General features: G+C 37.1%; 1 protein-coding gene across 14 annotated transcripts in view; it reads right to left on the bottom strand.

The window, feature by feature from the left end:
* Nucleotides 1-12,845, bottom strand: part of map2k5 (mitogen-activated protein kinase kinase 5) — a 101,769-nt gene that overhangs the window by 61,453 nt on the left and 27,471 nt on the right. For 10 of the 14 annotated variants that reach the window (XR_007184129.1, XR_007184128.1, XR_007184127.1 and 7 more), the window contains 4 exons: nt 5,904-5,973; nt 5,443-5,483; nt 3,375-3,442; nt 1,293-1,344 (listed from right to left, as the gene is read on the bottom strand). Coding sequence is in view for 6 of the 14 variants with exons in the window: in XM_048184505.1 (XP_048040462.1) it covers nt 1,293-1,344; nt 3,375-3,442; nt 5,443-5,483; nt 5,904-5,973 (231 nt within the window). In the remaining 8 variants the exon portion in view is untranslated. The remainder of the gene's footprint in view (nt 1-1,292; nt 1,345-3,374; nt 3,443-5,442; nt 5,484-5,903; nt 5,974-12,845) is intronic. The other 4 variants (XR_007184125.1, XR_007184123.1, XM_048184508.1 and 1 more) reach the window with 1 other exon arrangement.

A 12,845-nucleotide genomic window follows, 5' to 3' on the forward strand; every position in this document is an offset into this window, starting at 1 on the left:
GTACTTTAGGGTTAGGGTTATGATTAGGGTGTGGTTTAGGATCAGTTGCATGTAATTATGCACAATATATAGTAATTACAATAGTAACTACATGTAACATGTAACAAACATTAAAATAAAGTGTTACAAAAATTTGTCCTACACACAAGAATTTTAAGGAAACAAAACTGAAAAATGTCTTGCAACGAAACATTTGAACAATATCTTGAGGCATGGCAACTGTAGTACAAGCGGAATCATTGACTTCGGTCCCTTGGATTATTAGAAAAACAATGCAAAGGCAAGGTGTTCCAACTCGTTATTTTTCTAATAACTCAACAGCTCATCATCAATTACTCCTTACTGGCAGAACTGCAGAAGAGCAAACAAGATATTTACTTATAAATAAATGTTTTAAAAGCATTGCTATTGTAATCCTCATCAACAACGATAACAATAATAACATTAAATTTATATTGATTATTGTTGTTGATAATAATTATTATAATAAAAATGCTGCGTTGTTATTACTATTATTATTATTATTAACAGCAGCATTTTTCATTAGCAAAAATATTAAATAATAATAATAATAATAATAATAATAATAATAATAATATCATTACTATATAGCTGAACAATCCATTTAATAAGTCATTTGTTTGTAATTGCTAATGTGACTAGTTAGGTGTCAGTATTTGTGTATGTTATAGGGGAAGTGTTTCCCCTTGTGAACTGGACCTGATGTGCAGCCAAAGCTCTGCTGACAGGCCTCACCCCAACTACAGGGGGCCAATGCAGGGTATTTGATTAGGCTGAAGTGTGAGAGAGAGACATTGTGTGTAGAGCGAGAGAGAGACAGTGTGTGTGGGGGGGGATTCTAGTGCTCTATTAACTGTGCATGTTACTGGTGTCACAGGGGATGTGACTGTCTTAATTGTCTATCTGACACACTTTAGTTGACAGACTGTCCTGCTAGGGGCCTGCGGAGGGGGAAGAAGAGGTGACAGGGAAAGGGAGGAGGGGTGGGAAGCAAAAGGACACAGCTCTGATCACTCAAGATAAAGATCTCAACCATACCACAGAGAAAGGGTCAGTGAACAGGCCGTTAGGAGATGCTTTCACACATTCACATAGAGAATCTTCTACAGTGACAAATTAAATGGGATAAGTGCTATGAAGCATCACTGGTTCAGTAATAACAGCATCACAAACAAGATAATCAGAACCAAATGAAGTGGGAATACTCTGCATTATGTGTGCGTATAAAAAGGTATACAGAAATAAAAGTGTGTGTTATGAAGCTACTATACCTGTCCGTTCGTCAAAATCTTCTTAAGCTCAGCTGAAGACTTCTTTAAACTGCTGAAGCAAAAATACAAAGTATTAAACTGTGTACTAGAAGACTCAACAGAAGGCTCTGCAAAAATCTGACATAATGAGTAAATTGTTTAGACAGAGCAGTTACTTCACATTAGAAATGTAAGATGAGACTCAATTGGCTGGTATGATTTGCTCCCTGCATCACTGCTGAATACACACACTGGCCTTCAGACTGCAGGTCTGTTTCATTCTCTCAGATCAGATCCAATTAAAACTGACAATGTTTGAATGAAGACTTGAAGGCTCCTGTTAGCATTTCTCTTATTGAAGGGAATTACATTATTGAGACCTTTATAATTAAAATTAATCAACATCATCTTTAAATGTGCAGCAAGTAATTTCTAAGAGACAATAAGAGACAATATCGATATTTGAAATCAACCTGCCCAAAGTGCACAAACACGCAATGCAAAGCTGAAGCGAAGCAAAATAATATTTTGTAAAAAATAAAGCGAAGATGACGAACATACAACAAGAACAAAAAATGAACATACAGTGCTATATACAAGCAAGAGTTCATTATTAGTCACCAGCAACACACCAGCTCAAACCTGACACTCAAAACTGTCCTGTTATTATAGCTAACATTATAATAACAGCATATCTTGGTTCTGTAAAACATAGCAAAAGCAATGTTACTCACATATGGAGCAGAAAAATGCAACCTCGACACCCGCTTTCAGGCCTTCCTGCTTTGGTCTCTCCAGCATTAGAAAGCTTTTAACGCGGATCCTAAACCTCTTGCCTGATCATAACCCTTCTTTTTCCAGTGATATTCCTCTGACCTTTATTCTTTTGTAATGTCTCTCAGCCATCTCATTTTCTACGGTCTTTCTTCAAATCCCCCTTTTGCTCCCTCTTAAACTTTATTTCCATAAATTAAATTTATTCCTGTGGTGGCAAAACTGAATTTTCAGCATCATTACTCTAGTCTTCAGTGTCACAAGTAGTTGCTCATTTGAGATGACGTTTGGCCAGAAAATTCTCCTTGTTTCTTGTGTGGAAAACAGAGAGCTTATTCAGGTCACTGTCCATCATCCTCCAACACTCTGAGCCGAATAATAAGGTGGAAAGCACACAGCTCTGATACAACTTCAGTTTGGTTTTTATGCTATACTGCTGGGATCTCCAAAACATTATTAGGCATTCTAAAAGCATTTCTGGCCTTACTGATACGGCTCTTGATGTCGCTGTCTGCTCCTCCATCATATCTCATAATGCTGCCCAAGTATTTGAACTCCTTGGTTATTGTAAGATCTTCTCCATATAACTGCACTGGTGAGGGATTTGGGTGTCACGTTCCTTCAGAAATCATTCTAATATGCTGATTTTTTGCTCAAGAAACATTTCTTATAAAAAAATCTCATTACAATATAATTTCAATACATTATTTACAATAATAAAAAAATCTTCTCAAGAAGCAATCAGTATACAAAAAAAATACATAATAACAAAAGCAATAATAATATCATACAGTATCTTTTAATTTAATTTGTGATAAAAAAAATTCCAGAATTCTTCCAGGAGAGACCTTTTTAATTGAATAAAAACGTTGTCTAATGCCATTTAAAACATTTAAATTGTTTTTGTAGAAACTGTGATTTTTTTCAGGATTTAAGTAAAAACACAGCATTTATTTGAAATAGAAATATTTTGTAACATTATAAATGTCTTTGTTGTCACTTTTGATCAATTTAATGTGTCCTTGCTTAATAAATATATTAATTACTTTTTTCTTTTTTTTCTATCACTCACACTTACTGACCCCAAACATTTTAACAGTAATGTGTAACCAGATGGTGATCCACCTAAAAAGGTAGTCCTAACTCAAAAAACACTATTTAGTCAACAAGCCACAAGAGGCCGCAAGTTACAGTGATTTTACCACAGGTAAGTGGTGTTCTTAAGCATGATGGATAGCGGATTCCTCTGATTACAAACATAGCTGATAACCATAAGCTGTTTAACAAGCAATGTAGAAAACATGAGGGATTAATATAGAATTGCATTACCTATCGTTGGACCGGGAATCAGCTGCAGAGGAGCCCCTGCCACTCGAGGATTCGGGCCGCGTGTTCACCTGCGGGCAAACAAAGACAATCAGAACCCTGTGCTAATTAACCTGTGATTCAACAGCAAACTGCCTGGTTTGGCCGCAAGGTTAATTGGCTTTTGGGGGGAGACAGAGAGAAATAAAGAGAGGCTTGAGGAAAGGGGTCACTTCATCTATCAGGCAAAATTAAATATAACTCTGGGAACATCCTTGGGTTTAAAAAAAAAAAAAAATCAACATCATGTCCTTTGTTTGTCATTAAAAAGGATTCATGAAGCTGCTTATTGTCAGAGCCATGCTAACAGATTGCAGTGGGAGAATGAAGGAAAAAAGCTCAAAGACTGTCACTATATAAATAAGTAGATTAATTGAGGTCTGTAGGTCGTATAGTGTAGTGCAGTAAAGCAGTGATTATCTTCTTAATTAGTGTCTATGAAGACCTCATTTAGATCAGTTTATCAGGTTTTTTTTTTTACCTTTTCAAGCCAATTAATTTGGAATTAAACCAAAACAAGAACAAAAAACGAGCAATCATACTATCTAGGTAAGCTAAAAAAAAATTATACTTTTTATTTAGCATGAAATTAATCAAAATTGACAGTTTATAATGATGTTTATAATGTTGCAAAAGACTTCAAATAAATGTTGTTCATTTGAACTTTCTATTTTATAAAGGAATCCTGAAAAAAAAAATAAAAAAAAATCCTGCTTTCCATTAAGTAGCACAAATGTTTTCAACTTTCATAAGAAATGCTACCTGAGCACCAAATCAGCATATCAGAATGATTTCTGAAGGAACATGTGACACTGAAGACTGGAGTAATGATGCTGAAAATCAGCTTTGTCATCACAGGAATAAATTACATTTTCGAATATATTGAATTACAAAATTGGTATTTTAAATTGCAATAATAGTTCTATTAAAGGGTTAGTTCACCTAAAAATGAAAATTATGTCATTAATGACTCACCCTCATGTCGTTCCAAACCCGTAAGACCTTCGTTCATCTTCGGAACACAGTTTAAGATATTTTAGATTTAGTCCAAGAGCTTTCTGTCCATCCATTGAACTTGTATGTACGGTGCACTGTCCATGTCCAGAAAGGTAATAAAAACATCATCAAAGTAGTCCATGTGACATCAGTGGGTTAGTTAGAAGTTTTTGAAGCATCGAAAATACATTTTGGTCCAAAAATAACAAAAACTACAACTTTATTCAGCATTGTCTTCTCTTCCGCGTCTGTTGTCAATCCGCGTTCACGACTCCGCAGTGAAGCTGCTGACTTGTTATCTGGTGCGCCCGAGCTTCGTTTACTAGGGCTGTTCGATTCCGGAATTTTTGGAATCGATTCCGATTCCTGTTTCCAAAAATTCTGGAATCATTCTGGAATTCAGATAACACGTCAGCAGCGTCTTACATCAGCAGCGTCACTGCGGAGTCGTGAACGCGGATTGACAAGACAATGCTGAATAAAGTCGTAGTTTTTGTTATTTTTGGACCAAAATGTATTTTTGATGCTTCAACAAATTCTAACTAACCCACTGATGTCACATGGACTACTTTGATGATGTTTTTATTACCTTTCTGGACATGGACAGTATACCGTACATACATTTTCAATGGAGGGACAAAAAGCTCTCGGACTAAATCTAAAATATCTCAAACTGTGTTCCGAAGATGAACGGAGGTCTTGCGGGTTTGGAACGACATGAGGGTGAGTCATTAATGACATAATTTTCATTTTTGGGTGAACTAACCCTTTAATAGGCTATTAATGTTTGTACTGTTTTGATCAAATAAATGCAGTCCTGGTGAGCATATTAAGACACTTATTTTAAAAAAACGTGAAAAACCGACCCCAAACGATTGAACGGTTTATAAAAAAATACAATGAAAAACATAGAGGTTGTAGAAAATGAGAGACAGATAGAAAGAGAGAGTCTTGACTTCAATTGACATTTCAATAAGTGTACGCAGCATAACCGATCCATGCCCAATTCTGCTGAAACAATCATTGAGACACATACCTTCAGGCCGTGTATGTTGCGGATCCCTGGGGTCTTACCGGCTGAAAAGAAAATTGACTAGATTGTAGATCACGTGAGGCCAGAGAAAAAGAACATGAGCAGAATATTTTAAATGTTTAAAATGTCAGACTTAGTCTATCTGCAACATTAAAAGACAGACATGCTGAAATACAGCTTACGGAGCTTATATCATAAAAAATAATGCGTATGTGAATGTTTTTGTATTCAGAAAGAATTTGCTTCACCAAACTGATATTTATTCCTCTCACAGAATCCAGTGAGCATGAAGTAATGTGGGATTTGCTAACAGAAAACGCTCACACACAAACACACGTGAGCAGGGCAGTGCTGAGTATAGGGTTTTAAACTGTGATCTAGGCTCTAGGTGGGCCTCAGGCACATTTACTGTTGCGGTGTTAAACTGTAATTTGGGCCAACACACTAACACACACTATACACACCTCGTGGAAATATCTGTAAAGGCTCAGGTAACAGTCCATTGATGCGTTGCTCCACCACTGTGTTGCAGTACTGCGGAGAATAAAGTGAAACAAAACTCTTAAAAACAGTCTGGTTCCTTTTTTCAGTGTAGTACACACAGAATCAATATTACGCTCAGTGAAAGTATTTCAGAAAAAGTACATGAAAGCAATCTTATGTCAAAAAAACATTCTCTTTCTCTCAGAGCCACCTGCAGTGTTGGGAGGAAAAGAAAAGACGCTAAATGATTCGGGCACCCTGCTCAGGTAATCTTTTTAAAACACCAGTCACCCACTGTATCAATTCATCCGTTGTAATGGCAGCCAGACACAGCCCAATCACTGAGTTTTCTCATTTCAGCCTGACGTAAAAGCAATCTGCCAGTAACGGCTGCCTATTAATTAATTACACTGCATAATAGGCTGAAATGGAGTCTGGCATTTATAAACCTTTTAATATATTATTAATGTCATGGCAAGCTTTTTGTGTAATTATTATTATTATTTTTTCTTTAATTAACCTATGCCATTAATAAAGAAATTTAACTTAACGCATTCTAGATTTCAAGTTTATTTGGTGCTGTACTTGTAGTTACACATGTCGTAAATTAATTATATTTTATAATATTCAATATTTTAATTTTAAAACTACAGAAATGAGTGACTAACAAACAGTATTAGACTTCATATTATATTCCGTTTACATATTTTATTAATATTTTTATACATTATATTATTAATTCATAAGATTGTATAAATATTAAATATAGTTTTGAAGTTGACCTTGCAGTTGATACGTCATCTAGCACTTTTGCTGATTCCATTTCAAAAGAACTCTGCTGTCTTTCAAACACGCGCACAGATTTGTGTCTCCTGCCAAAAGAACATTCAATGGATGTTTCGGTTAACAGAACCATCTGGTCGCTCGTCCTGTCCTCTCAGTCCAGCACGAGACCTTTGTGTCCAAACACAGAGCGCCCATCGCACACAATAAAGCCATTAAAAACCACAGATCCAGATGGACATGAGAGGAGGGGAGAGTGTCAGTGTTTAACAGAAAGACAGAGACAGAGGGAAAGAGAAACAAAGGCAGAACAAGACAAAGGTCAAAAGCAAGCCTAACCAAGGGGCCGGCGGTACAGCACCGTCCCTCCGCCACGTGCGAATACGTGATGAATACGCCGGGCTGCGCGCGAGGACATGCAGAGGAAGCAGTGTTAGAGCAGCTGTTATTAAATACCCTATTTATCACTGTCACCTCTCTGCACTGCCTGCAGGCACTGAAACCATGTAGCTCTACCAAAACACACACCTTTAATTTTCCACTCGGTTGCTTTATCGATTAGGGCTGCAATTACCTAACTAATCTGTAACAGTGTATTAAAAGAAACCTCCCTTTGTTGGACAATAACTAAAGGCAGTTTGATCACAGGAAGGCAGCTTGAGAGCTGGAGGGAACAGAGGAGTCGGACCTCCGCTCTGTTGGACCCCGATCATTAACACACCCCAAGTAAAGCACTCCGTAATTAGCCAGCCCAGCCAGGGAGATCAGTGCCTGTGTGTGTGTGTGTGTGTGTGTGAGTTGGCAAGGCTACATCTGACATGGGTCAGTCTTTAACTTTGAACTAACATCCTGGAAAGGCTAACGGTAAGAAGGGGTTCACCAGGGACCCAGAACATCTCAGAGACCTCAGACTGATGATTGCTGTTGGAGTGCTGGAGAAAAAAAAAAAGGAAAAAAAAAGGTGCAGTCAAGACAGTTTGAAGGTCTGTTTCCACCAGAGAGCTCGGTGAATTAGCTTACGCACCTGTAAAGCGAGAAGTCATCTCTTAATTCCTATTAAGTCTACATAACAGTAATTCCCTTCACATGGAATTAATTGAAGCAAATTTATAAAGGTCCCCACAGAGACCTCAAGAGCCACCAAGGCAAAGGGCACACGCTTGAAATATGACCACAATGATCAGTTAAACATAGGCACAAGCCTCAGAACATGTTACACGCATATTAAATTCCACCCTTCTCAGCAGCTTGCGCTCTCCCCAGAGAAGCAAACGGCATCATGGGAGGAAAAACTCATTTTCAGAAAAAGTGGACTCAGTTGTGCTGTTAACCAAAATGCAACGGGGAGGCAATCTGCAACGCACACTAATATTCACTTTCAGAGTAATATGGCCACAAAAAATTCTTTTGTGATGTGCCATGGATAGGAAAATCTCTCTGTCTATAAGCATTAATGCAGATTGTTGCGATAACAAATGAGAACACTTGCATTCCCGAAAATATCTCCAATGTCAGAATGCGCATTTCAAAACCAGCTACTCGCGACTGCAGAATTAATCATGACGGCGGAAAAAAAGTTGAATTACACTCAGGCAGTGCAGGACACCCGCGAGACATCATTGTCAGTGTGTCACCTTCTGGCCTAATCTGGCTAATGACTGCAATGGCCTTGAGAGGTACAACATTGATAAAGCATCTAAAAATAAATAAATATCAAATTTAAGTGATTTCATTTCCTGCAGAAGCGGTGGTATTGAAGCCCATGGCTACTCGAGAGTCATTGAGAGCTGATGGGGGGTAAAAGACAACACCAGCTGAAAGTGGATTTTGAAAAATTCCTCTACCCAGGAGGGCTGTGCTTCTAATGAGGCGAAACTTTAAGTATTGAATAATAAATAATAAAAGTTGATAGTTCATTTAACTTCCACTGTACTTCACAGGGGGAAAAACTATTACGAATCATTATGCTTGGTGTCCACAATGTGAGCAGTAAGTATTGAAAGCACTTTTACGGCGGTTTCAAAAGCAGCACACAAAAAAAATGAGAGAGAAGAACAACAGAGGAAACAAGTGAAGGCAACAACATTCCCCGACTTGAAAAGGAAGACTGTTTAAACACGTAATCAGGTAAAAGTTTACAATAGCTTTTTATTAGACACAAATATTTTGAACGTTTTCAATTTGAACCTGGTCACTGGGGGGGAGGCCGCTGCCTGAGTCAACACAAAAATAATGACTATTAAGAAAGTAAACAGGAATTTAATTTTACACTTTTCCCTTTGCTAATCTTGCTTGGTTAACACCTGTATAATTTAAAATGGGGGGGGGGGGGTGCAAGCCAGAGACACACATTGCCATGGAAACATCAAGAGGTGAAGCCAGAAAAAAGGAAATAGATGAAGAAATTGAAAAAAAAAAAAGAAAATATGTAGCTACTTGTCATCCTTGCCAATCAGCAAAGTAATGAGAACACTTTCCCCAAGGGTGAATAGATCTGGAATAATAGATTTGTAATAGCTTTTCCCTTCCAACAAAACACTTTCAGCATTCAAAAGTCTAATACAACAGACTGTAATAGAGCGCAACAGTGACCACCCACTTTTCAGCAGCCTTGGTTACGGAAGTATTTTTCTTTGTTCATTTTCTCCATAGGCATTTTATTAAAGGTGCAATATGTAAGAATTTTGCAGTAAAATATCCAAAAACCACTAGGCCATTGTTATACATTTTGTTCATTTGAGTACTTACAAATAGTTTCCAATTGCAATTTTAGCCAAGGCTCTGGGACATGTGAGGAGTCACCTGTCAATTGCGTCATACCCGCGTTACCCTCGGTTTCCGGTTTTATTTTGTAGAAACCATGGAAACACCAAAGATGCTTTAATATATTACATGTTTTAATAGACAAGGGAACAACTGTTTGGTTACATTTATAGACAGAAAACGAATTACTGTTGTATAGTCTTATTGTTTAAATCTAATTTCCTTGATTTTTTGCGAGTACCATGCTTTACCATGCCTCAGAGAAAAACACTATTTTGTCAAATAGCTAACATAGCATAATCAGATGCAGTTTTATTTTTAGTAACAGTAATACAGCATTTTCTCCATCATACAATACGTTTTAAAATGAATTGCATGCCATTTATCAACACAAGCCATCCAGCATTTAAAGGTGCACTATGTAATATTTTCTGTCCGCTAGAGGTCACTGGAGGCCTATTCAAACAAAGGTGTAGCTTGATGACGCCACGTTTGAGCGCGGAATCTTGGGACATGTGCTCTTCACCTCAACGGCCAATGGAAAATAATCGAGATAGGACTCGGGAAGAAATCATGTTCATAAATGCGATTATTAACATTACTATATTATGAAGCAGAGCAGGACCGAGTGTTATGGGAGCTGAACGAGGTCGCTGGAACAACTGCGCAACACACGCCTCAAAGCAGTGGAACATTTATTATACCACAGTCGCCGGTGCTGCATCCGCTTTTCTGGTCACAAGTATGAGGTAACACAGCTCTGTTTATCATATTAGTTACATTTGAGAGTGTTGAAAATGTTATAACGTTACTCTGTGTGTTCGCTCGGTGGCTGCTGTGAGACACTGTTAGACACTGCAGTAAGATAGATCAATCTTAGAATATCATATTAATAAATGCTGGATGGCTTGTGTTGATAAATGACATGAAATTATTTTTAAAACGTATTGTATGATAGAGAAAATGCTGTATTACTGTTACTAAAAATAAAGCTGCATCTGATTATGCCATGTTAGCTACTTCACAAAATAGTGTTTTTCTCTAAAGCATGGTAAAGCATGGTACTCGCAAAAAATCAAGAAAATTAGATTTTAGTCCTTTAATAATGTTCTTAGTCTAATGTTTTAGTCCTAAATGTTTTAGTCTTAAGCTTTTGCTCAAAACTAACCAACATAAAAAAATAATTTGTTTACAATCCCTGCAAAGAAGAGACTTGGTGTTGTTTTGCAAACAAAAGGAAAATATATCGGTTTCGGCATCGGCTATCGGGCAAAATGAGTTGAAAAATCTTGGCAAAAAAAAAAGAGAGAAAACACAAAATATGAATGCGACTGATTTTGACTTTTTGGGGGGGCAACCATGCAATGAAAATCTGATATTGTGACAGCCCTATCACAAACTATGATTTGAATTTAAAAAATAAGTAAATAAATAAATAAATAATAATTTGAGAAAAAGAAAAAATTAAGAAAAAAGGAAAAAGTACAAGACTCTGTACTTAATCTTAAAGAAAATGAAAAGTATTGCGAATTATTATTATTTTCATCAATCTGAAAATAGTTTTTGCAGCTTAACATTTTGTTTAAACAATGATACCATTTAGAGCTGCACAATTAATCATATCGCAATCGCGATGTCAAGCTTGTGCGATTTTATGAAATAAAATAATAATAATAATAATAATTTAATAAATAAATAAATAAATAAATACGTGTGGCGTCGACAACCCATTCTCTGAGAGCTGTTTGCCCATTTTATACACCGCTAATAAAATGAAGAGCAGTCAGTTTCAGTTTAGGCAGTGGCACGTGCGGCGCGCATGGTCATGTCATGACTTTTTCCGGTGTGCAGCGCAGAGAACGGGTAAAGATGGATGCGGAGCAAACGGTCAGTGAACTGGTGGCAAGAAAAAACGCTACCTCTGTTATATGGCGATATTTTGGCTATAAGATTAGATCGTTGATGATCCGTGATCCGTACGGACCAGGACCCACGGGTCGGGACGCATGTGATTCGCGGATCAATTGCAACTTTAACCGCAATAGAGTGAAAGGTTATCATTTGAACGTGTTTTATCTTGCTAGTTTACACATTAAATAGATATAAAACATACCAGCGCGCTAGAAGAGGCAAAAGAGGATTTAATTCGGTATCACACGCAGTGCTGTTATCGGTGCGCATAGACGCACATGCATACAAGGCTCGCGCGCACACACAGAGAGAGAGGCGCGTTATAGCTCGAAAACTCCAAATTGATTTCTCTTTTGCGTCCTCAATGTACTTGGATGGACACATACACGCATTATGTCAGTCAAAATACCCCTCTCAGCAAGTATGCTCGTAAACACATTCGGTTATGTCTTAATTGAACGAGGTGAGAATTCGGACGGATGTGTATCTATCTGATGTGTACGTGCATGTCTTACTCTTAAAGTGAAGCAACCTATAAATAACTGCTGTTGTCTGTCATGCAAATCAAACAACAAAACACAGCTTTAACAAAGATTAATCTATATTAAATTTATACAGTGACCAGTGTCATTTTACATTTAATTATTACATTTCTGTGCATGAAAATTAATACAGTTAGACCTTATACTTTATTTGTAACTTTTTTGTTGTATTTATCTATGCTTGTAATTGGTGTACAGTATTTGTTCTTTTTACAGTCTGTTCACTTGCCTTTAATAATGTATTACTTAGGCTAGTAGTTTATGCTGTGGTATCAGAGTAGTTTACGTGGGCTAAGTAATACATGCAAAGTTAAGTTACCCCCATCCCCTAATTTTTTTTTTGTGCTGATCCGAAAAATGATCAGGGGTGAGTTTCCCGAAAGCATCGTTAGCCAACTATGGTCGTAAGTCCCATTGAACTCTATTGGTAATGACGGAACTTGCGACCATAGTTCGCTTTGGGAAACGCACCCCTGATCCGTGACGTCATAACCGTGATGTGATGTGATCCGAACCGTGAGTTTTGTGATCCGTTGAACCACAGATTAGTAAAGAAACAAACATCTTAAATGGGATTATAACAAGTTTGCAGTAATGCAAAGATGTTATTTAATTTTGTAAAAATGTTTTAAGTTGAGAAATACACATTTCAGCATTATCAGTAATCTGTGTGTGCATTTTCATTGAGAACCAAGCAAGATGACTCACGATACTATTTGTTTATTATATCGCTATCGCATATCGCAATCGCAATATTGACCTCAGTAATCGCAATATGACATTTTCCCCAAATCGTGCAGCCCTAATACCATTCATGTGTGGTAATATAAACAAGAGAGAAATGAATACTTTTATTCATCAAGGATGCATTAAATTGATCAAATCAAAAGTAACAGTGAAGACATTTATAATGTTACAAAATAT

The sequence above is a fragment of the Megalobrama amblycephala genome, linkage group LG3 (assembly GCF_018812025.1).
Source record: "Megalobrama amblycephala isolate DHTTF-2021 linkage group LG3, ASM1881202v1, whole genome shotgun sequence".
In the NCBI taxonomy this organism is placed as follows: domain Eukaryota; kingdom Metazoa; phylum Chordata; class Actinopteri; order Cypriniformes; family Xenocyprididae; genus Megalobrama; species Megalobrama amblycephala.